The sequence below is a fragment of the Phoca vitulina genome, unplaced genomic scaffold (assembly GCF_004348235.1).
Source record: "Phoca vitulina isolate PV1807 unplaced genomic scaffold, GSC_HSeal_1.0 scaffold21, whole genome shotgun sequence".
NCBI lineage: Eukaryota > Metazoa > Chordata > Mammalia > Carnivora > Phocidae > Phoca > Phoca vitulina.
In genome coordinates, this window is record NW_022589724.1 from 10232759 (window position 1) to 10256316 (window position 23558).

General features: G+C 40.7%; 1 protein-coding gene across 2 annotated transcripts in view; it reads right to left on the reverse strand.

Annotated features, from left to right (window-relative positions):
* Positions 1-925: 925 nt before the first annotated feature.
* TMEM245 (transmembrane protein 245) overlaps positions 926-23558 on the reverse strand; it is a 99619-nt gene continuing 76986 nt past the window's right edge. For both annotated transcript variants that reach the window (XM_032418169.1, XM_032418167.1), the window contains 4 exons: positions 21679-21779; positions 20116-20290; positions 17696-17890; positions 926-5846 (listed from right to left, as the gene is read on the reverse strand). In XM_032418169.1, coding sequence (XP_032274060.1) covers positions 5801-5846; positions 17696-17890; positions 20116-20290; positions 21679-21779 — 517 coding nt within the window. In that variant the 3' untranslated portion in view covers positions 926-5800. The remainder of the gene's footprint in view (positions 5847-17695; positions 17891-20115; positions 20291-21678; positions 21780-23558) is intronic.

The window sequence follows — 23558 nt, forward strand, 5'->3', positions numbered from 1 at the left end:
AGTTGAAATCAAGAGTCAGCTTCCTAACCCACTGAGCCACCCAGGCGTGCCTAAAACTACTTTTGAGAATTACTTTTCCCCTAGGGCCTAGCACAGAGCAATTTCCTAAAGGCTGTTCTATTGACTGAAAAGATCGTTAGTGTAGATTTCTGACTAAACTCACTAAAAGGAATCAGGGAGCCCGAAACTGATCAGATGGGAGGGAGAGCTGAACACCCCTTTCCCCAGGAGTTCAGAAGCAAAGCCCAAAGGAGGTTGTCAGAAACCCCTGTGAGGGGGTCGTCGGCTTTAGCAATAGACTGAGAAGCATGGAGAAATATTTGTGAACATATCTGCCAGTAAGCAACCAGCAGAGTAGAGAAGAATCTGAGGCTGGCGAGTCCACCCTTTCACTTTTGCCAGGATTATTTCTCCCTCCATGTCAGATTGATGAGCTGAACACCACCAACTCCAGGTGTCAGAGGCTCTTTCCCAAGCACTGTTGAAATGTGCTTCACAGCACTCCCACTTAGGGGTTCAGCTCCGTCTGCCAGGGCTGCACAGATATCTTTGCTATTGAAGATAGCCATAAGGTAGGCTTGTTTTCTTCGTTCAAAATGTGCAGTTCCTTTAACCAACTTTCTCTGCCCCAGATTCTTACTCCCCAGCCACTCACCTTACCAATTCCTTGTCTACCACAAGGCCACCTTTCCCTGTGCACTGAGGGCTCTAGCCTCAGCCTTGGACCCTTTCACCTCTTTCAGGTACCCACATTCCCTCTCCAGACATATCTTCTTCTCTTATGCAAGCTGCCCATATTACATAAAAATTCAGTGTAGGCATTGATGCCAAAGGAAAATACGTAAGGCCTAGGAGACGGATGTATTCGCGGAAGTTTCACCCCACTGAAGATCAAATTTCTCCACAGAAATGAGACTAAGTTTACCATCTGATTCATTCAACACTAGTAATTTTATTTCAAAATATAAATATTTCACATTTACAAAGAGGTTACATTAGAAGTTTGTCAAAGCCCAAGTTAAAGCTAAGAAGTAGCATCTGTGTGAGAATGAAGAATATGTACTGTTGTATTTGAATAAACTTTTTTGCTTTCAAACCATCTCTACTTTGCCTGAGAATGCAGAGGATATCTTTTCCAAAAGTTACATAAGCAGTTACAACTATATATCCACGCTTGGTTTCCGAATCAAATGGTATTTGAAATATACTCTAGTCACCCAAACAAGTGGCACTGCAAAAGACAGAAGAAGGGTTTTCTTGGGGACAGCTATAATGAGAGTTACACCTTCTGGGTCACTGCAATAAAAAAGAAATAGGATTTGGTAATAGCCAAAATGATGTTACTTTAAGATTCATTTCCACACCTTTCATTGTAAGCTATAAAGCCAGAAGAAAAATAAGAAACCAGGTATGGAGTAAAGAACTCTGGACTTGGAGTCAGAAGTTCTGCCACTGAATTCTGGCTCCATCATTTTATGGTATAAACTTAAGGGAAAATTCACAAAAAACCTTTCTGAGCCTCCAGTGCCTCATTCAATAATACTTAACACCCGCCTATCTCACAGGGTTGTTAAGAAAGCAGTCTGAAAACTATAAAGTGACATACAAAAGCATTATAAAAATGTAATATCAATATATCATCACTGTATCTGCACATTACTAGATCCTTGAAAAACTTGCAAAACTAAACACAAATACTGATTTTACACACCATAGGTGGAAAAGAATCTCTATACTTGACGTATAGCTCTGAATGGCAAATAGGTTCTCTTTCTGGTATCTCACTAAACTTTGAGATTTATTATAGTTTATGTGGTACTATGGTAACAGATTTACCATTCAGAATTTCCATTAAGGATGTCTCCTAAAAGAGCTGTAAACTTACTCGAGAGCCATGTTTCCCAAAGGACTAGTAGTCCTTGGAGAAGCTCTGCTAAAAGGATGGGAGGGCGGGGGAGGGGAGTGCAGTTTAAGGTCAAATAAGTGTAGTAAACACAATCTGTCCCCTCATAAGTTCACAATATATAACAGCACGCTAAAAACTCTTAGAAGTCCTACGGAAAGGAAACAAACTCAGCATTCCTCAATTTTAACTGACCATGGAGTCCCCTCCCCCCATGCCCACTTTTGTCTCTTATAACATCTAATAACATCTCTTGAAACTACTGCTATAAGGAACACATTTTTCCAAAAGCTGCTCAACTATAAGGGAAAGGGAAGAGACACAGAACAGTGGGCTAAGGGAAAAAAAACAACTGTATTCTACTCAGAATTCTGTTACTAACTGACTCTCTGTGTGGTAGAAAAGCCACTTTAATCTATGGATTTATTTTCTCCCCTAGAAAATGACAGGATCGCCTAATTATATGTAAGGCCCATTCTAGCACAGAATTTCTATGACTAGTAGACAGATCATCTTGATTTACAATTCTCTTATTTTTAAACTATCAAAAAAATAACTGCTCAGTGGTTTCAGGTAGCACATTTTTTGCAGGTCCTTAATAAATTAATGAAATGAATATATTTTGATGGCAAATGTGTAAGGACAAAAACTAAAAAAAAAAAGTTGCTCTCAGCTGGAACTAACACTTAGAAGTATATTGCCAGAGACTATCTCCAATATGAAATGCCTAGTGTAATACTCTTGTAAGGGTCTTAGAAGACCCCTACAGGAAACTGCCAGTCAGGACTAGAGTATGGGAAGTTCTGAAGGGGTTTTTCCTACAAACCCTGACGTTGAGAGCCCTGGATAGCTCACCTAAAATTCTTTTGCTCTAATCTAACCCTTCATGGCCTGAATTTCTGAGTATTTCTTGCCCAGTAGGGACACATCCTAAAGCACTAGATACAACCAGTGTGGGAACTAGGGGTATGAGTAAGGTCACAATGGGTATTTAAGACCAAGGTTAGCCAGAGGACCTCATCTGCAAGCCTTTTAGCAGCCCTTTAACTGGAATAAACAGCTGCTGTTTCCAAGGCTCTGAGTTTGTTTAAATACAGCAGGCCTTCAGAACACTTCCTGGGTAATCCTCTTTGTCAAGAGTCAATCTACACCAGTCTCACAAGTCACAGGAAAATTCTACCAGCTAACTACCTCTAATGGAAGAGAGTGGTAGGAATCCTCACAAGTTTAAACATAAATAAGAGTTGTATCTCAGGCAGTGTGACAGATCACTTCCAGAAACACAGAATGTGAAAGTAATTTTGGAACTGAAGAAGGATTTATAGGACATGGTGTTTATGCTAAAAATGCTATACCTTATTCTTGGAAGAGAGAGGAGCACATCTGTGTGGAGACTTTTATCTTTTCTCATTCCCCCATTCGGTTTACAACTGAAATAGTGAATGTGAACTTAAAACTAATCTTTAATAAAGCTATAAAATTATAAGACTTGTGATAGGCTTTCTGCATCCATTTTTACTGAAGCTACTTCATCCATGCACTGTCTGTTCCTAGGAAATGTACTCTTTCTGGGACAAATCCTGAGAATCTGGGGGCAAGCCATTTTGAGACCTGAGCTTGAGACTCCTTGCTTTTCATGCCACGTGAGCTCTGTGCCCTGTGAAAATCTGTAAAGCCTCTTCACTGTCTGAGGGGATAGGTTTCTCTGGTCGAGGGCTCCTCCCCCAGCTGGCTGGCCTTCGGAGTCCTTCTGCGGTTGCTGAAGTACCAGCGCAGTTCCAGTCTCCTCATGAGGACCGTGTGTAGGACTGATTTTTTAGGTGATATTACATCACTGCCCATTTTGGGAGCTCCAAACTATTCTCTTAGGGCTCCAAGTTCTTTTCTAAAGAACCTGGTATTTATACTAATAATTATGACCGGCAACAGCCATACATTAGCTGGAGTTTAGTCTTTTGCAGTATCACTTTATTCAGCTAAAAACACTCTGGAGGAACATAATTTGTTTATGCACACTAAACTGTGTCTAACACTTGCCGCTTATGAATATGTGCCAATTACAGCTATAAACTTATCAGTATACAATTAACAAAAACAAACCTGATTTCTTTTTTAACCCTTTTACTGCAAAATTCATAATTTTAGCAAGCACATGATCTGGCTAAGATTTACGGTGGGAGAAGGCCTTCCCAGGAGCCATCCCCTACAGCACCCCGGACAGCGGTTGGCGTGGAAACCAGAGAGGGCCAACTCTCAATGAATGTGTTACTGAACGAATGACCAAAAAGGAGTCGGTTAGCGGCCAAATGGAACAGTTGATGTAATATCAGATAATAACTGTAGAAGAACAGTAAAAACAAGAGATCTGCATGCAGTCTACTGTATGAACAGTCAAAACCCTCACAGTAGCCTCTTTCCCAAAGGGAGTTAATTTCTTAAGTAATATCAGAATGAATTTAAGCTAATTATCACAGACTATGCTTCTCAGTGAGACAATGGTTTAGAAAAAGAAGGATTTCTACTTTTAAATGTTTTCCAAAGGGAAGTCTTTGATATTCAGGAACGCTTTCTCCTCCATATTCCCCTGGGGATGGAGAAAGAGCCTGATGATTGTTTTCTACCGTGGGAAGGACACCAAGCTAAGAGCTGGGTTCTAGTCCCAGCCTGTCATTAACTGCAGGACAAGTGCTGGGGAAACTGCATAAGGAATTAGAAGAAAGGCTACAGCAGAGCAGAGTTGGCAGACTGTGAAGTCAGAAAAATTTGAGGTAAAAATCTTACTAAACTTTTCTGAACCTTAGTTTTCCCATCTGTATGAAAGTGTTATAAAATACCATAAAGCTGTATGAAAGCTGCCGGGAAGTGATAGTGGAAGAATACGTGCAAAATGACTTTGTAAAATGCAAAGCACTATGCTGGTTATTGCGATGTCTGGGAGACTTAAAAAGTCATAATTCAACACGCCTTCATCTAGAGTCTTACGTGCAACGCACTCTGCTAAGTGATGGAAAAATACTACCTAACTGTAACATTCTACTGCTAATAAGTAACTAATTGGCAGAATTCCAAGTAAGTAAACAGGGATCCATTTAACAACTCAGAGAACTGTTACTCCTGAGATTTTTCACTTAAAGCATTTGGAAAGAAAAACTGAACCACAACATGAATTCTGTCATATTGGTACCATTAACAGCAGCTTAGTAAGTATGTTGCTTCAAAGTGGTCAACCAAGTTTTAAGAATTTGGCAATAGTGTAATGGCAGATGGAGGGAGGAGAAAGGGCAGGAAGAGCTTGTTTCTCTGTGTCTCCTGTGGTTGCAACACACACCTAGGTGACCTTGAAATAAGCCACCCCGCCTTACCCTTATAGAGGGGAGTAGGTAGAAGGGTAGAAGGGTAGAAGGCTTCCTTTTCCTGCTCAAACAACTACATATTCAAAAGTGAAAAACCCTCTTCATTAAAAAGTGACGGTCATAAAAAAGTTTAAGAACAGATTTCTTAAACCAGGAGAAAATTACATGGCAAATACTTTTAACAGCAGGTAGTTCAGGACTCTTAAAATAACTTTATAAATACATATTATAATAATATAGATAACCAAAAGTGGGAAATTTCGAGCCATGGTACCAGTGTATAAACTGAAACTTTTCAAGCCATCTTAGCAACAGGTAAGTGAGCAAACCACAATTCTGAGCTCTAAAGCTGTGCTTTAAAAGGCAAAGCAACCCACAGCAAGTTCTCTCTTGTCCAGGCATTCTGTTTGGAAGGCCAGGAGGGTTCTGCTTCTTTCCTGGGCTCTGTTTGCTAGGCACAGATGAAAGGACAGAAGGCCACAGCTGGGCTGAACTCACTATCAAGACTGAACCTCCTACAGAAATCACTCTGTTGCAAACCATGTCAGTTTACTGAAGATTTCAGATCATCAGAAATATCATGGAAAGTCCTGTAAGGAGAAAAGAGAGAATGATTAGTTCTGCTTTTGGAAAGAGAGGAGGGGGTGTGGATGAAGCCAAAGAAATACTTTAAAAAAAGAAAAGCAAAACAGTGTCCAACCAATAATTAATTACCATAGAACAACATTTTATTTTTATAACCTGAGAGCCTTGACAAGGTTATATGGTCACTATGTATCGCTAATACTTTCACCAAGTATTGTTTCAAAGTCCAGCTAGTTGGCTCTCAGTCTTTGGTAACAAGAATTCTTCTTCTTTTTTTTTTTTTTTTGCTGGGTCCATTGTCTCCCATCCAAGACAATCTCCCCAGACTCCCCTGAAACCACGTATGACCGACCACGTGACTAAGTAGTATCTAGTCTGGATGGAGTTGTCTGCTGCACATCCAACGTGCCTACCTTAGCACTGTAATAGCTAGCTCGCCTTTGCTACATCATTTACATGCCTGAGCTAGGAGCATGTGACCCAGTCTGGTCTGTATCTGTGGTGGCCAGGTCAGAGTTTATTGATGATGAGCTCAACATCCTATCTTACCCGAAAAGACCTCATACCAAGGTGGCAGAACAGGATGTAGGGAGACTGGGCATGAATGTTTGTGGAACAGTCATACGAGTCCTAGACTGCCTACTTCTGGCTTCTTTTGCCCAAGAAATAAACCTCTAGCTTATTTAAGTCATTGTTATTTTGAGTTCTCCTGATGGTGGAAACTCTTTAGTTTTGGGGGTTTTTCTATTTATATACAGTCAAATCTATCTTAAATGATAAAGAGACAAAGCACACATATATTACCCTTTCAGACATAAGTGACATTGCTCCTTTACAGCAATATCATCAACTAGGAACTCAGAAAAACAGTTAAGCTTAAAATGTTTGCATTTTTCAAAACAATTCTAAAATCTTCAAGTTATAACTTGTAGCCCTGTCACTATACTATGTGATATCTTCTTAATTTTTTTTATCAGTCAAATAAAGCCCATTTTATTTTCATACCTATAACCAAGTGTTGGTTACTGTACACAGATGACTCAACTTTTTTATTACAAACAGACCTAAAGTGGAATATAAGGGAAATACTCCAAAAATTCAGAAAACAACTCAGCTGTAGATACAAAAGGTGACAAAAATTTGTCATTAAGTACAAATCATCTAAAACATCATAAAGCAAATAATCTGTACATCAGGTGCAATTGTGCACTCACGCCACCTGTCTTACCCCTTTCTGCATTCTTCCTTTGTCTTCTCAATTTTCGCATCACACTACGAGGCGGGCCAGCTGGGTGGAACAGAGGCAAATGAAAGACTAACCCTTTAGCATAATGTCAGAAGTACTTCAGAATCAAGAGGGCACAGGCAGAAAGTTACAGAAAAGAGATTACATTCAAGAACACTGCCCTATCTCAAGGCTGCCTCCCTGGCGGGGGGCCCTGGCCTCTGCACCTCTGACGCTTGCCTCCCCCAGCACGGCCCTACATCCAAAGGAACAGCTCGGAAGAATGGATAAGCTTCCTGGCTATGGCTTTGAAAGGGCATGCGTGTGACATGGCCCAACCCACCACGCTGAATATATGCTGATAGGAGAAAGAACTGGAATGAATTTTGTTTCCTTAAGTAATTTTACATTCTGAAAGAAATCCCCCAGGGGCACCTGGGTGGCTCAGTCGTTAAGTGTCTGCCTTCAGCTCAGGTCATGATCCCAGGGTCCTGGGATCGAGCCCCACATCGGGCACCATGCTCCGCAGGAAGCCTGCTTCTCCCTCTCTCACTCCCACTGCTTGTGTTCCCTCTCTCACTGTGTCTGTCTCTGTCAAATAAATAACTAAAATCTTTAAAAAAAAAAAAAAGAAAGAAAGAAATCCCCCAAAACGAAGACTTCTATCCTCCCAGGTTTTATATGTGTTACTGTCCACCTGTCTATCAAATCAGGGTTTCTCAACAGCAGCACCATCGACATTTTTGTGCATGGTAAGATATTTAGCAGTATTCCTGCCTCTAACTGCTGGAGTTGTGACAATCAGAATGTCTCTAGACATTGCCAAATATCTCCTGAGGGGAGCAAAACTCACAACTCCCACCCAGAACCACTGCCCTAGGTGTCTGCTATTTATGTATCTATTTTTCACACTCTCACCTAAATTTGTGTTCTTACATTTGTGTACAGGCAAAGTTGGCTACCAGCTGTGGGAAGCCCTGGAAAATCTTTAAAACCAATAACCAAAAATTTGCCAATATTAAAAAGCATTTCCCAATACACAATAGGTTTCTAAATTCACCCTTTGACATCTTTTCACATTTCTAAGATATCTGCAAGTTTGAATCTCTATTCAGTTCCTCTGTATTATGAATGAAAATTTCTGCCTCAGGGCAAAGATGCATGAAATGAGATTAAGACTGTGGTTGGCCTGGTGACTGCTTTCTGTTGACAAGTAAGCTTAGCTGTCACCTTGAAATTCATACCTACTATTCAATTCTGCCCCCAGGCCAAGAAAGCCTAGAAAAGGACCCAGAAAAAAGGAAAACAAACCGAAGCAAGCTAAGAAAACAGTTACTAACAATTTTCCAACTCAACACTCTATCTTCTCTAGATGTTTAGAGTGGCAATGGCAGGGTGTACGTGTGAGTGCGTGTGTGAGTGTGTGAGTGCGTGTGTGTGTGCGCGCACGTGCATGTGCGTGTGAAGCCTACAGAAGTAACACTTTTTTTTTTTTAAGATTTTCACTTATTTATTTTAGAGAGAGTGACTGCGTGCACAGGAAGAAGGAGAGAATGCTGAAGCAGACTCTCCGCTGAGCTCAGAGCCCCACACGGGGCTCAATTCCAGGAACCCAATATCATGACCCGAGCTGGGTTGAAATCAAGAGTCAGCTGCTCAACCAACTGAGCAGCCCTGGCGCCCCAGAAGTAACAATGATCTTAAATAAATGTCTATCTCCTGGAAAACAAACCCCCTAACCTAGTGATACAGAAATAATTTATTTCCGTCCTCATGGAGAAGCACTGGGCTCACAAATCAGCAGGGTTCATAAATCCTGACCTCTCTAGAATAGGAAGAAACAAAGGGATAATACTGCATTGACAGTATGTCTAGAAATGGTAAATGTCCTACCTCAGTCATCTAAATACAGTGTTCTTTAAAAATAAATAAATACAGTATTCTTTTCCAAACCATATGGATTATTATATGCTAAGAACTACAGTGGTAGAATTTCTCACTTAAGAGCAAGAAAAGCAGAACAGGACCACATGTGACTGGAGGGACAGAGACTGCTATTAACATTTTACAGTTCCTTTAATGGCAATGGGGAATGTGCAGTGTGATTTCTCATTTACAATCCCAGCTCCTTGAATTCTGAATATTCCTCCCCAAAAGATTTCGGTAAGATTTTTAAAAATTCCTTTATGTAAATGTTTAAACTTTTTCTGATTTGACAGCTCAAGAGCTGTTGACTCCTTGCCTCCTAAAGATACAGAATAAACTTTGGACATTTAAAAGTAAAAAGCTTTACCTGACTAAATTAACGTAGTTGGCTTGGCATAGCTGAGTGTATATTTCCAAACCCTCACCTGGCACACAGGTGCACAATCTTGTGACAGAGCACATGGCATCACTATTAGGCACATCCCTTACTTTCCGACAAATCTGGAATATAGCACTAAGGCTGGGGCTTACTATGTCCCATCCTCTTTTATCAGCCTCAAGGTGATATTGCAAAAATCTTTTTATCTGAACTGTTCTTGGTTTCACTAATCTATTAATTCATCAAATGTTCACTGAGCATTTTTTATGTGCTGGACACCATGCTAGGAATGGTAGAAGAGTAGTAAACAGATGAGACCTAGCTCCTACTTTCAGAAAGCTTACCAACTACTGGGAAAGATGATTAATTAAAACGACACAGTTATAATGTGTATTAAGCTCCAACAGGTAAGTGGAAGATGCTGTGGTGCAGGGGACCACACGGCAGGCACATCTCACCTAGCCCAGAGAGTTTTGGCAATGCTTCTCGGAAGAAGAGTCCTTTGAGGACAGGCCACAGTACCAGCCGTGCCTAGAAACGGTGCGGTGTTCTTTATAAAGAGGGAAAACATGTGCAAAGATGACAATGACTTCAGGTCATTGTCATAAAACAAGTTCAATATGGCTAGAAAATAAAACACAAGGCAGGCAGCAGAGAGAGAGAAAGAGAGAGAGAGAGAGAGAGGAGTCTGCAGATGTAGACAGAAAGTAGGCATGAAGTCTGATGGGCCAACTTAAACTTCCCACCTCCAGCCCTCTCTCTTCTCCCTCATTAGTCCAAACTGGCCAAACGGGGAGTGCACTGCAGCCGAAATTCTGAAGGTTAATATAAAGGTCTGCAGCAGTGGTGAGGTTTTTTGGAGAACACCTTCCTATCTCATTTTGCAAAGACAGAGAAAAAAAAATAACTTCTTGCTCTATAAAGCTGGATGTGTGAAACCTTAGGTTAATTACTAAACAATTTCTTTTGTAACAGAACACTCACTTTTGATTTAACTTTGGGTATTAAATTATAAAAGATATTCGAAGTCTGGTTAAAAGAATGCTTCTGAATGAGCAGAAATGAGCTCCTGATAACTCCTCCTAGTGAAAGAGCAAGCTGAGTTCCCAAAGAACCACATTCCAGTTGTCGCTCTAGGTACTGTCCAGATGTGACAGAGGGCAGGGGAAAACCTTAATACAGAGAACAACATTCCTGGAGGAGTCGCTGGGCTACGTTGCTACTTGCTCCTTGCAGGTTTTGCTGACCTTTAATATTCAGAGATCGCTGCTCAATTTTGGGGAGGAGTGAAATAAATACATCAAATCAAGTCTGAATATCCTGTCCAAAAATCAAGAAAGTACTCTAAGATACATGACTGCAGGAGAGTCTCTGCCTTTCCCCACACCTCCCAGACAGCCCCAGCGTTGAAACAGAACAGAGGAAGTGATACACTCGGGTTACTGAATCAAGGCCAAAATAGTTGGGAGCCTTACGCTGTGGTGTGTCCATGACATTCACCCCCATCAAATACTGCAAACAGCATTATCAACAGTGATAATCAGAGCAGGGGGTCCTCCTTCCTTCGTTTTTCCTGTAGGTGGTAGTTCACAGAAACAGTCTTGCAAATGTGTACTTGTAGCTACCATAAAAGGTATGTCCGCCTAACAAAATGCAACCATCCACCCTCTACTATCACAGTGCAGCAAGCCTGGCGTGTCTGAGGCCCCGAGAAAAAGCCTGTATGGCAGCAGCTCAGACAGCAAGAGGAAAGAGTTCAGGATCAGATCAGGTAGGGTCTTGCAACCATGTCAAGGATTTTGATCTCCCTCCTAAAACCAACGGGAGGCCATTTTTGGTCAGCCAGGGTCACGATCAGATATGCCTGCATTTTGAAGAGAACATGTCAGCTGCAGTGCAGAGAAGGGACGAGAGAACTGTACAAGCGGAGGGCGGGAGACGTTAGAAGGCTAAGATGACCACAGCAGTCCAGGTGAGAAATGCAGCAGCTGGGCCCAGCTCAGACCAGGGGCGTGGCACTGGAGATTCGGAGGAAGAAGATTCAGAGATGCTGAGACAAACGGACAGCACTTGGTGAGGGCGGTGAACAAGGAGGTGGGGAGTAGTAAGGATGACCACAAACTGGCCCACAGAAGTGGAGCGTAACATTCCCTGAGTCTAACAGGATGACGTTTGCTCTTGTGGAAGGGAAGAGGATGGCTCAAGAAGGAAAAGAAAGATCATTAGTTGAAACGCACCGGCTCTCCTGCTTTTTAGCTGGGTGGCTATTGGCAAGGGAACCTAAGCCTTGAGTCCCTCATCTATAAAACATGGAAGCCTCCAATTCCTAACCTATATGCAAACACTGGACAGATCAAATAAAATAACACACGTAAAGTTTTATCACAGAACTTCACCCCAATAAACGTCCCCAGAGGTTGTGTTTGTTCAGACTTCCCACTGAAGGGTGAGGTACTGAACACACGCTTCCTTCAAGCCCTTTCAAAACCTCATTAAAATGCCAGTGAAAGTATTTTTTTGAAGGCATACACTTACTTGAAAAGGAAGGCAGGGAGAGAGAATGTAAGAGGTAAGAGCCATAAACTTCTAGAAGGTGGAAGGCAGATGGGACAACTGCTCTGACCCAGCATACCCTAAAAAGCTGATCCTAGGCCGGTAGTGGAAAACGCCAGCAAACAATTTGATTTCTTCAGTAAAATCCCCATGAGGGCTCAGGAACTGGTGACACTGGTGACAGCAAGTAAACTCTGGAATTGGGGTGAAGGTGGTGCTAAATGCCGAAGGACTGCTTTAAAATCTACTTAAAAAGCAGTACGACTCCCCTGCTCAATAACCCCGCCCACCTCCACCTGGCCAAGGAATTGCCCCTGTCGTCGGCAGAAAATTAAGAGTTTTTTTCCCCAGGACAGAAGGTAAAACAAAAAGTCTCTGGAGTAGGGGACAAGAGGCAGAGATGAGGGTGGGGGTACACACTGACACCGGGAGATTGCATGAATACTCACATCTTAAACACCGTCTGTCCCTTTCCCTCTCTTGGCTTCCAGAATGCCAGCCCCTGGGCCACCAACCTCTAGGCAGGAGATTATTAAGATCTTTCTCAGAGGGGTTTACCAGTCCAAATGGGGAACCAAAAAATGTTGACACCAAGGATTGCACAAGACAATGGCTCTGCCAGATTCTATCATGGTAACACACACAATAACCCACCCACAGCTCCTGAGTGAATGTCTCACTCTTAATAGGAACCAACAGCCAAATATATATGATAAATGATACTGTGATTATGTTGTGTTAATATGGCAAAGGTGAAGGGATTTTGCAGATGTAATTAAGGCCCCTAATCAGTTGACTTTAAATTAATCAAAAGGAGAGCACACTGGGTAGACTGAGCCTAGTCAGGCAAGCCCTTTAAAAAGGGATCTGAGTGGTCAGAAACCGAAGTCAGAAAACTGCTCTTCTGCTGGCCTTGAAGAAGCCAACAGCCATGATACGAAACTGCCTATGGAGAGGGGCCACCTCCAGCTGTCAGCCTCAGTTCCACAACTGCAGGAAAATGAATCCTGCCAACACAAGGCAAGCTTAGAACCCAAGCCGCAGAGGAAACCCCAGCTCCAGCTGACACCTTGACTGCAGCCTTGTCAGAACCAAAGCCAGAAGATCCAGCTACATGGTGCCTGGACTCCCGGCCCACGGAAACTTGGACAGAATAAATGCATGTTGTTTGAAAGCCATTAAGCCAGGGCTAATTTGTTATGCATCACAGAAAACTAATAACTTCCTGAATGCTAAAAAGGTAGATTTTATTTTTTTTTAAAGGTAGATTTTAGGGCGCCTGGGTGGCTCAGTTGGTTAAGCAACTGCCTTCAGCTCCGGTCATGATCCTGGAGTCCTGGGATCAAGTCCCGCATCGGGCTCCCTGCTTGGCAGGGAGTCTGCTTCTCCCTCGACCCTCCCCCCTCTCATGCTCTATCTCATTTTCTCTCTCAAATAAATAAATAAAATCTTTAAAAAAAAAAAGTATAGATTTTATTTATGTAAATAACACCTTGATAAACAGGACTGAAAAAAAAATGTGGTAAAAATGGAAATCTCTGTGGAAGGTTTGGAAAATAAAGTTGAAAAATTTACCCAGAAAACGGAGGCAAAAAATCAGAATGGAAAAATAGCAGAGATAAGAAAATAAGATGACCAGGGTAAGAGACTCAACATCAAACTAAGTTTCTGAAAGGATGAGAAGGAAATCATAAAAATGAAATAATTCAAGAAAAATTTTAGAACTGCAGAACATAAGTTTCCAGTTTTAAAGGTCTTATCAAGTATCAATTAGAATAACAACAACAAAAAAGTAAAACGAAGATCCTATAGGTTTTCAAACAGTTAAATTACAAAGACTCAGGAATCAGAACGACTTCAGACTTTTAACAAGCATGGAAACAAGAAGAGAATGAGGAAATAAAGAAAGTCTAAAGGTAAAAATTTTCACACATAAAATTCTCTACCCAGGGGCGCCTGGGTGGCTCAGTCAGTAAGCATCTGCCTTTGGCTCAGGTCTTGATCCCGGTCCTAGGATCAAGTTCCTTGTCAGGCTCCTTGCTCAGCGGGGAGTCTGCTTCTCCCTCTCCCTCTGCCCCTTCTCCTGGTCATGCGCACACTCTCTCTCTCTCAAATAAATAAAATCTTAGAAAAAAAATTCTCTACCCAGGCAAGCTATTGATTAAGTATGACTTTAGGAAAAGCCTCTTCAGACATGCATCATCCTCCCAAAATTCACTCCCCATGCATTCTTTCCCAAAAATCTATAGGAGATTGTGCTCCAACAAAAAGGGAATAAATCAAGAAAGAAAATGATATGGGGAATGATATAGGAAGTGAGAATTCCAACACAGGGGAGAGCTGAAGGAATGACAGCTGAACAGCGGGGAAAAGGGCAGCCAGCATCCACTGGAGCAGATCAGAAGACTCTAGCAGAGACTTCATCAGGAAGATATGCTCAGTTGATACAACTGAGCATACTGAGCAAGAGGAGATGTGAACACCTGGTGCACAGCTTGAGGCTAATTGTAAGTACTCACATACAACAAAACACAGTATCTTTATAACTCAAAGGAAAGCAAAAAGCTATATAAAGTAAGGAAATACAGACACAATATACAAGAAGGCTCAAATAGGAATGTAATTTACAGAGTCATAATAATGTAAGTGCCAAATACTGATCTAACCGATATCACAGTTCAATAATGGGAGGTGGGTAGGAAAGAGCTAATTTCTCACCTTCCAACTGGGAAGTAAACAGATAATGCCTATTCATGAAAAAAAAAAAAATCAAGAAATAAACATGCTATTTCAAGAAATGGAGGTAAAAGTCAAATTAGAGTCAAAAAGTGGTTCCTCTCAGGGGCACCTGGGTGGCTCAGTTGGTTAAGCAGCTGCCTTTGGCTCAGGTCATGATCCCAGGGTCCTGGGATCAAGCCCCACGTCAGGCTCCACGCTTGGCAGGGAGCCTGCTTCTCCCTCTGCTCCTCACCCCCCACCCCATGCTCTTTCTCTCTCTCAAAAAAAAAAAAAGTGGCTCCTCTCAGAGCAGAAAAGGAGAGACAAGGGGAAAGCAAAAGATAGTTTTCACAATAAGCTTTGTAGAAATTTTTGACCCTTTCAAATACATGCATACATAACTTCTAAAGAAAAAAAAAGATGAAGACTATAAAAGCCCTCACATTAAATTTTCTAGCTCCCCTGCCACCTAATTAATAATATTCTACCTTCAGAGAATGTTAGTTCCCCCTTCAGAGAAGGGGGAAAGGGTCATTTGCCTCTGGAAGAATTCATATTAGTTAAAAACCAATTCCTGCTTTACTAACTTGGAATCATTAAAAGTTTTTTTCTAAAATAACAGCAAAATATTGATCAACCAATTTTCTTTTGGTTTCTTGTATGGATCCCCAAGGAGTAGGGTATCCAGTTATCAAGTGCTCTTTATTGCTTTCAAGTAACTGTTCATTGGTTTCTCAGGTACCCACGTACCTGCCTTTAAGAGGTAAAGGCAGAAATCATAGGGTCACCACCTTCAAAATGGTGAAGCTTTTGTTAAAGCTACCTAAGTGCCTCTCCTTTTATTCTTTTTAAGGAAACGGATTTTTCCCTGCCATCAAGTTAAGTGCCTTGCATTAGCTAAAATGGCCCTCTAACCAAGTGGGTCTAACTCAGAAACTGTATTCGACTTGTTCTGAGTTAAAGGACCATGTCTTTCTTCACAAAGTACAACATTTACACAAAATAAGCAGAAACATGTTTCTAAAGAATTTTATTTTATTTTATTTTATTTAGATCTTATTTATTTGACAGAGAGAGACACAGCGAGAGAGGGAACACAGGCAGGGGCAGTGGGAGAGAGAAGAAGGCTTCCCGCGGAGCAGGGAGCCCGATGCGGGGCTCGATCCCAGGACTCTGGGATCATGACCTGAGCCGAAGGCAGACGCCTAACGACTGAGCCACCCAGGCGCCCCTCTAAAGAATTTTAAAGAAAAACATAAAATAGTTTCAGTAAATACATTTTCAGAATCAACTCGTTAATGACTCCTTGATTACACTAGAAGACCCAATGGCAGGAAAAATTATTTTCCAGTGGAGAATAATAAGGACAATGTAGTATAGTCTCTGAAAAGTTAAAATTCTTCATTCTGAGACTTCTTACTTTTTCATTCTTAACAGTCCATCTTACTTTTCTGTTGTTAACATGTGATTTCTGGTACAATCATGAAGAAAAACTGTTTAACAAGTAGTATCCACTGAAGTTAAACCTGATGTATACCCAGCCATTCCACTTCTTGGTATATACTCAAACTAAGTACTCCCGTCCACCAGAAGACATGTAGTACAAGAAACTGGCCAGTAGGGGGCGCCTGGGTGGCTCAGTCGGTTAAGCGTCTGCCTCTGGCTTAGGTCATGATCCCAGGGGTGGGAATGGAGTACCGCACTGGGCTCCCTGCTCAACGAGGAGCCTGCTTCTCCCTCTCCCTCTGCCCCTCCCCCTGCTTGTGCTCCCTCTCTCTTAGATAAATAAAATCTTAAAAAAAAAAATAAACTGGCAAGTACACAAATGTCCATCAACACTGCAATGAATAAACTGTGGTATCCTCATGCACTGGAATACTAGGCAGCATGAGAAAACGATGACTGGTCCATGCAACAATGTGGCTGAGGCCACAGACACAATGCTGAGCAGAAGAGCCTGACTCAGGAGTACTTACTATATAGGATTCCTGTTAAGTGAAGTTCAAAAATAGGCAAAGCCAATCTAAGGTGACAGTGGTCAGATTATTAGCAGAGAAGGGGTCTGACTGAGAAGGTGTATGGGGAAGCTTTCTAGAGTAATGGAAATACTCTATACCTTAATACAGGGGATGCTTACATAGGTATATGTATTGAAAAAATCCATCTGTTGTATATTTAAGATGTGCATCTCAGCCCATGGAAGATAAACCTCAATAAAAAGCTTTGTAAAATTTTGACACAATCAGGGAAAACTTTTTAATTATAATTCATATTACATTATAATTTAATTTATGAACTGTTGGTGACAGCAGATGACAGCAATTATGAATTGTCTGTCTGTACTTTTATAACTCCATACTAGCATACTCAAAATTTTTTCCCAACTTTTTACAGCTTTATAAAGCTACAGAAAAATTGAAAGACTAGTGCAATTAACCATATGTCATTCATCCAGACTCAACAATTGTTAGTATGTTGCTATTAGTCACTTCCCCCTCTATTAGTTTTGGCTAAACTATTTGAAAATAAGTTGCAGACATCTTGACATCTTACCCCTAAAGGATATTCTGCTATACAACCAAGGTATCATTATCATGCCTAGGAAATTTAACACTGATATAAAAATACTATTTAATATATAGCCCATATTCAGATTTCTCCAACTGTTCCATAAATATTCTTTATCGATTCTCCCCACCCCTAATCCAGGACCATCCACTGATCCCTGCACTGCATTTGATTGTCCTGTTCCCTGATCCCCCCCCTTTAATCTGGTACACCATGTCCCCAAGTGTTTTTTAAATGTTTTTTTTTTTTTATTTTGGTCTTTCATGACATGAACAATTCTGTCCCAATTTAGTTTTTAAAATTTCCTGGTATCTGAAACCCAAACGTCTACAAACAAATGTTTTCTACTTAGAGTCTTCTACAATCTTTAGCAGAACGTGTGCACTGAAATACCTGTATCCTGACAGACCATTCATGTAAAAAAATAAATCATGGGATAGTTCAATTTCACACACAGAGTTCATGCTCATTCTACTTTAACTCACCGCTGAGTCTGAGCAGGCCACGGGGTCTGGTTTGGCGTGGGCACTGAATTCGTGGGACTCACTAGCATGGCACTATAGATATTAGAAGCGACCACGAGTATGCAGAGAAGTATGGGCCCAATGATTGCTCCTTCCAGGCCTAAGTAGTAAGCCCCGCCAGCCACTGCCAAGCCTGTCAAGTAAGGATGCCCACCTCTGGAAGAAAGAGCATACAGATTAGCTCATGGCTTTTAACAAACATAAACCTTGGAGTAAATCTGAAACACAGCTCTAACACTATGTTCATTCCTAACACACCAGGCCTTTGATTGCATGACCAGCTTTCTTTAGATTACCTCAGTGCAGATAACAACGTTGGTTGTAATAATACTGAGATGCAAGCATTTTCTTACCTATGTAACACATACAACATCTGCCTTTTTATAAGGTCCATCAATGGAGGGAGTGAAGTCAGACTGTTAGCAGATATCCTACACCCATTACATGGATGCCTGACCTAGGTTAGTGTTGGCTGAGGACTGGTTACAAAAGTCACATGTTAAGTTTACTTCCAACAAGAATAGTTAAATGGGCACAATTTACATATAATTCAAATAATTATGCTTTTTATAAAGCAATACAATAGCATCCACATTACTCATAGGTTAGACTTGTGGCAACATCGTAAAATAGTTTTTAAACACGGGTAATGATAAAGGGCCTCATGAAGAAACTATTGGTCACAAAGCCCAAGATTTCTATCTCACAAGAGTCATAATTGTCCTCCAGCTTATCACAGGATCACTTACATAACCCGAATACAGTAAGAGGTTACAGGAGCACCGCACAGTGATAACAATAACAAATGACCACTAACATAGGAGCGACTGGGAAAGACGGTCTGTTCTATTTCTAGTTTTCAAACACAGGTGACTGGAACAATTTACTGTGGGGCAAATAACTCTGGAATAATGTTCTGTACTATGTTACAGTTCAATAAGTAAGATTTAAGGTGAGGTAGTCTTTAGGAAACTAATACACTATATTCATAATCTATCTTCCTCACTCCAAAAAAAAAAAAATTTAGGGCAATATTCCACATATGTATGCTATGTAAGTAAGCTTTTTCCCTAAATAATACACTTCTAAAAATTTCCTATCAAAAATGCTTAAAGCTTAAAAAAAAGTGTGGAAGCTTTTAAATAAAGGCTTCATTTATTAAAAAATAAAACAACTTACACAAACTCTTTCATTTCCTAATGCTGGCTAAATAAGGTAGTATTTTATTATTAAGATAAAATCACATAAAAATCTTAAATTCTAGCTAGAAACTTCAATAAAAAATTTAAAGTTTAGAGAAATGAAAACATTTAACGATAAGTCATATAACTACTCTATTTAAATTTCAACTGCTAAGCACTAGTTAACCACGTTCTGATGTTCTCCTTTTGTCTTTCATTTTCTCTCTCAAGTTTTAGACATAAGTTTCCCTAAGGCTTGTGTATGGAATTGCTTGTTTCTTTCTGCTCTGGAACTTTGGGACGTCAGAGTAGTTATATATCATTTGTTTTCTACTTCAACTTACTAGAGAGAAAACAAGGTGGCATATAATTTGTCCCTGTATATTCTCAAATTAACTGAAGGGTACTCTTTCTATGAACTGAGCCCTTGTCTACACTTACTGTGATGGTGAATTTTACTATATTAACTATTATGACAGTTTCAGTAGGCATATTCTGAACTTGAGTAACTGATGAAAATTCAGCATTTGGTTACATCCTAGATTCTAATAAGCAATGTGAATCTGGATATGTGACTAAATAAGAATTGGCTTGATTTACTTAATGCAATTTCTAAGAGATACCAAAATCTAAAAAACAGGTATTTATTATATTACATAGCCAAAGCTTGGATTCTGTCTTCAATTTAACCTGTACTCATCCTAGAACCATACTATAATATCTTAAGTAAAGAGAGCTCTCTGCTTATCAGACATTAACTTGATAAGATTTGATTTCACATGGAGAACCTCAGACCTACAACTAAATGTTTTTCTCCAAAAGCAAAGAAGTTCTAAAAATAACCACTAACTCATTTCTGTACTTTAAATGTTTTATGTACATCTAATAATATTTCTTTCCTAGCTTAAATATCACTAAAACAGAAGATTATTCACAATTTTGTGTTAACACAGAGTCTCATATATTGTAAATACTTAGACAACAAAATAGCATACCTTGCAAACAGTATTAATTATATTACATTAAAATCTGATTGTATCAGTGGGATCACAAAAGACTACTTCACTGAAAAATCCTACCATCTGTCCCTTTTCCCATCCCCAAAAGGGAAAACAAAACAAAACAACCTTTCTTTAACAAGGCCACATAAATCCCTGGATATGATTCACCAGCAACTTGAGAAGTTCTGTGGATACTTACCCTGATATATCCGAATAGATGGCAGTATCTACAAAGTATGTTGGCAAGAGATGGAAAACCAACAGTAAGATGGCTTTGCACCCTAAGCCTTGTGTAAGCCACAGGTCTAGAACTGCCGGTACTGCTGCCCAGTACGTCCCCAGAAATGGTACCGCTCCCAGGATTGCTGCCAAAGCTAAGATTAAAAGGAAAGCAACTTAACATCACCACTAAAACAATAACAAAACAGCAGAACCTAAGCACTAGCTCCTCCTACTTAAACAATTACACCAAAACAAGTTAAACACAAACTCAGTGCATGATAACGCCCCGTTTAACTGAATTTGTTAGTGAAATGAAGGTCTGATATGTATCTCAAAAGCTGATGCTGAAAATCTTTCTAAAGTATGTGTCTACTTCATGAATCTCTTTTTCTTTTCATGAATCTCTTCTTAAGCAACAAAATTCTAGTGTCCCACAGTTGTTATTTTGAATCAATGGTTAGTTAATTAATATACAACCCTATAATGCAACAGTAAAGCATTGGTCAAATTTATACTGAGTCCAAAGCCAAATTAGAAGTTAGTTTCTAAACCTCAGAGATGAATGTATATCCTTCACCTTGTTTCTTTCTAATAAAAATGAAATGTAGTTTAAACAAAAACAAAACCAAAAGCCCTACTCGCCAAAGGACTCACTTCAAGCTCATCCCCTTCCACAGCAGCGTGTTCGCTCTCTCCTCTGGCTCCCCTCCAGACTAAGAGTCAAGCAGACGTGGATCTAGTTCTGGTCCTGCCAGGTATGTGACCTTGGAAAACGTGTGGTTTCTCATCTCTACGACAGGAACCCCACCGACCCTGCCTGCTTCACAAGGTCGTTATGAAACAACGACCGCCATGTGTTCTCAGGCTGCTCGCACATCAGAGGGTGGCTTAGTGGACAGCGAAGTAGGAAAGAACATGAATGAACTTGGGAATGTAAGGAAGAAAGGGAGTGTGGACCAAAAGGGGAAAAAAGGGTGGTAGAGGGTAAATGTGGAAGGCAGATATATCCGGGAAGTCAAGCAACCACAGAAATAAAGGAAGGAAAAGTGGAAGGAGAGGAGCAGAGATAATGTAGAGGAAAAAGTAAAGGGTGGTTTTGAACCATTCTGGTGCTTATGGAATGAGCATATGGAATTGATCCTACGGGGTATGGAGACAACTCATTCATCTTGCCCCTGGGACAGTATCCTTCATGGGACAAAGCTATTTGACCAACTCATTGCTCCCTGCCAATCAGTTCAACTCAAACATTTACTGAGTGCCAAGTACATAGATACTAGGTGTTGTGCTAAGTGCTGGGACATTCACTCATTTAACAAATACTTATGCACTGCTTCCTATGTGCTGGGTTATCGTTCGAGCTACTGGAAATACAGCATAAATACACATTACAAATCATACTTCTGCTCCTATTCTGGACTAGATTAGATCTCTAAAATTTAGTATTTTAAGCTTGAGGAAGATGACATTTCCCAATGTACAGAAAATGGCTTAATTTTCCTTAAACAGGGGACAGTGGAAGTTATGATACTACTGTTACCTGATGGTATGAAGACAATATTGATGCCAAATATGGTATGAGTCAGCCATGTGTACAATCCGTAGAAGCCAGCCATTTTGAGGGAAGCATCAAACACTCCTCTAGAATGCCCAAAGATAAAAGGGACAGTAAATAAACACAGCATCACATTGTGATTCAGAAAAATCAATATTTCCAGGCCTCTGGCTTCATGTTTAACTAAATTTCTCTGATGAAAAAAATAACTGAAATATAACACCTTAAAATGCCTATTCACTGAAATAACTCATCAACTTTTCACTTCTGAAGCACATCTTTCACCGCCAAAATAAATGGAAAAAAAAAATTAAGCATGACTATCTTATTTCTGAGGATGCAGTTAAATTTTAAGAAATACAGGCTGTGGGTGCCTGGGTGGCTCAGTTGGTTAAGCGACTGCCTTCGGCTCAGGTCATGATCCTGGAGTCCCTGGATCGAGTCCCGCATCGGGCTCCCTGCTCGGCAGGGAGTCTGCTTCTCCCTCTGACCCTCCCCCCTCTCATGTGCTCTCTCTCATTCTCTCTCTCTCAAATAAATAAATAAAATCTTTAAAAAAAAAAAAAAAAAAAGAAATACAGGCTGTGAGGGACGCCTGGGTGGCTCAGTCAGTTAAGCGTCTGCCTTCGGCTCAGGTCATGATCCCAGGGTCCTGGGATCGAGTCCCACATCAGGCTCCCTGCTCGGCGGGGAGCCTGCTTCTCCCTCTCCCTCTGCCTGCTGCTCCCCCCTGCTAGTGTTCTCTATCTCTCTGTGTGTCAAATAAATAAATAAAATCTTAAAAAAAAAAAAAAGAAATACAGGCTGTGGCCAGCTCTCCTCTTTGGGAAGAACAAGTGCAGGATAATATAACTTGCACTTCATGGGTCTTATTTACAAAATTTTCCCATGTTCCTTCAACTCTGCAACCAAGCCTACAAAGACACTTCTACAAATGCTGTCAAAAAATGCAAGTCATTTGGAGAGAATTTATGGAAAAAAAAAAAATCTTATTACCTCCCAAGTAAAAGCAGAGAGGAAAATACAAAAGGGATAAAAACAGACCCACATAACTGGTGATTAATAGGAATGAAGTACATGAAAATCTGCAATGTCAGGTGCTTCAGCTTTCGTTTTCAGTTGGAAGATTAAGGCACTATTGTGTCAGGAGGAGAAATTAGGAACTGCTCAAAGAGAGCACAAAGGCAGCAAACCTTAAGTTATCCCAAAGGTATCACAAAATTACAAAACCCAGGATTCTGTGGGGCACAGGGGAAGCATGGGCATATACTCATGAGGGAAGGAAAAGCTGTCATTAAAAAATCAGAGGCTGTGGCAGCAAAGGGGACACTGGACACACAAAAGGACACACCGCGCTTTTCCAAAGCATCCCAAGAGATAGACTGTAAGAGCAAAGTCAAGCTCCAGAACCTAGAGATTCAGTCATTTACTAGGGTTCTGACACATGGACTCGGCGACACAGGGCTCCCCAAATTGTCAAACCTCCTTTGTCATGCTGACCAGCAGCTTTCACTCGAGAATGTGGAACTGCCATGTGACCTCTGACAATAAAGATACAGATTAAAGTGGTATCAAAAAGGCTGAAAGGAAGGGAGAGAGCCCAGAGGAAACAGAAAATATCCAAACAGTAAATAAATAGAGGAGATGGGGGAAAAAGGGAAAATAGCCGAGCTTCAGGTTTTCAACCTGAGGGGAAAAGAACAGCAGTGTCTCAAGGGCATGGAAAAGCCCCAAATGAGAGAGGACATGGAAGAAAGGGGAATATATTTAGTTTGGGCAATGGTAAGAAATAAGGATGGTGAACCCTGGAGGTAGCTGGAAGTAAAAGACAAAGTTGATGGAGAACTTGGGACAAGAGCTTTGAG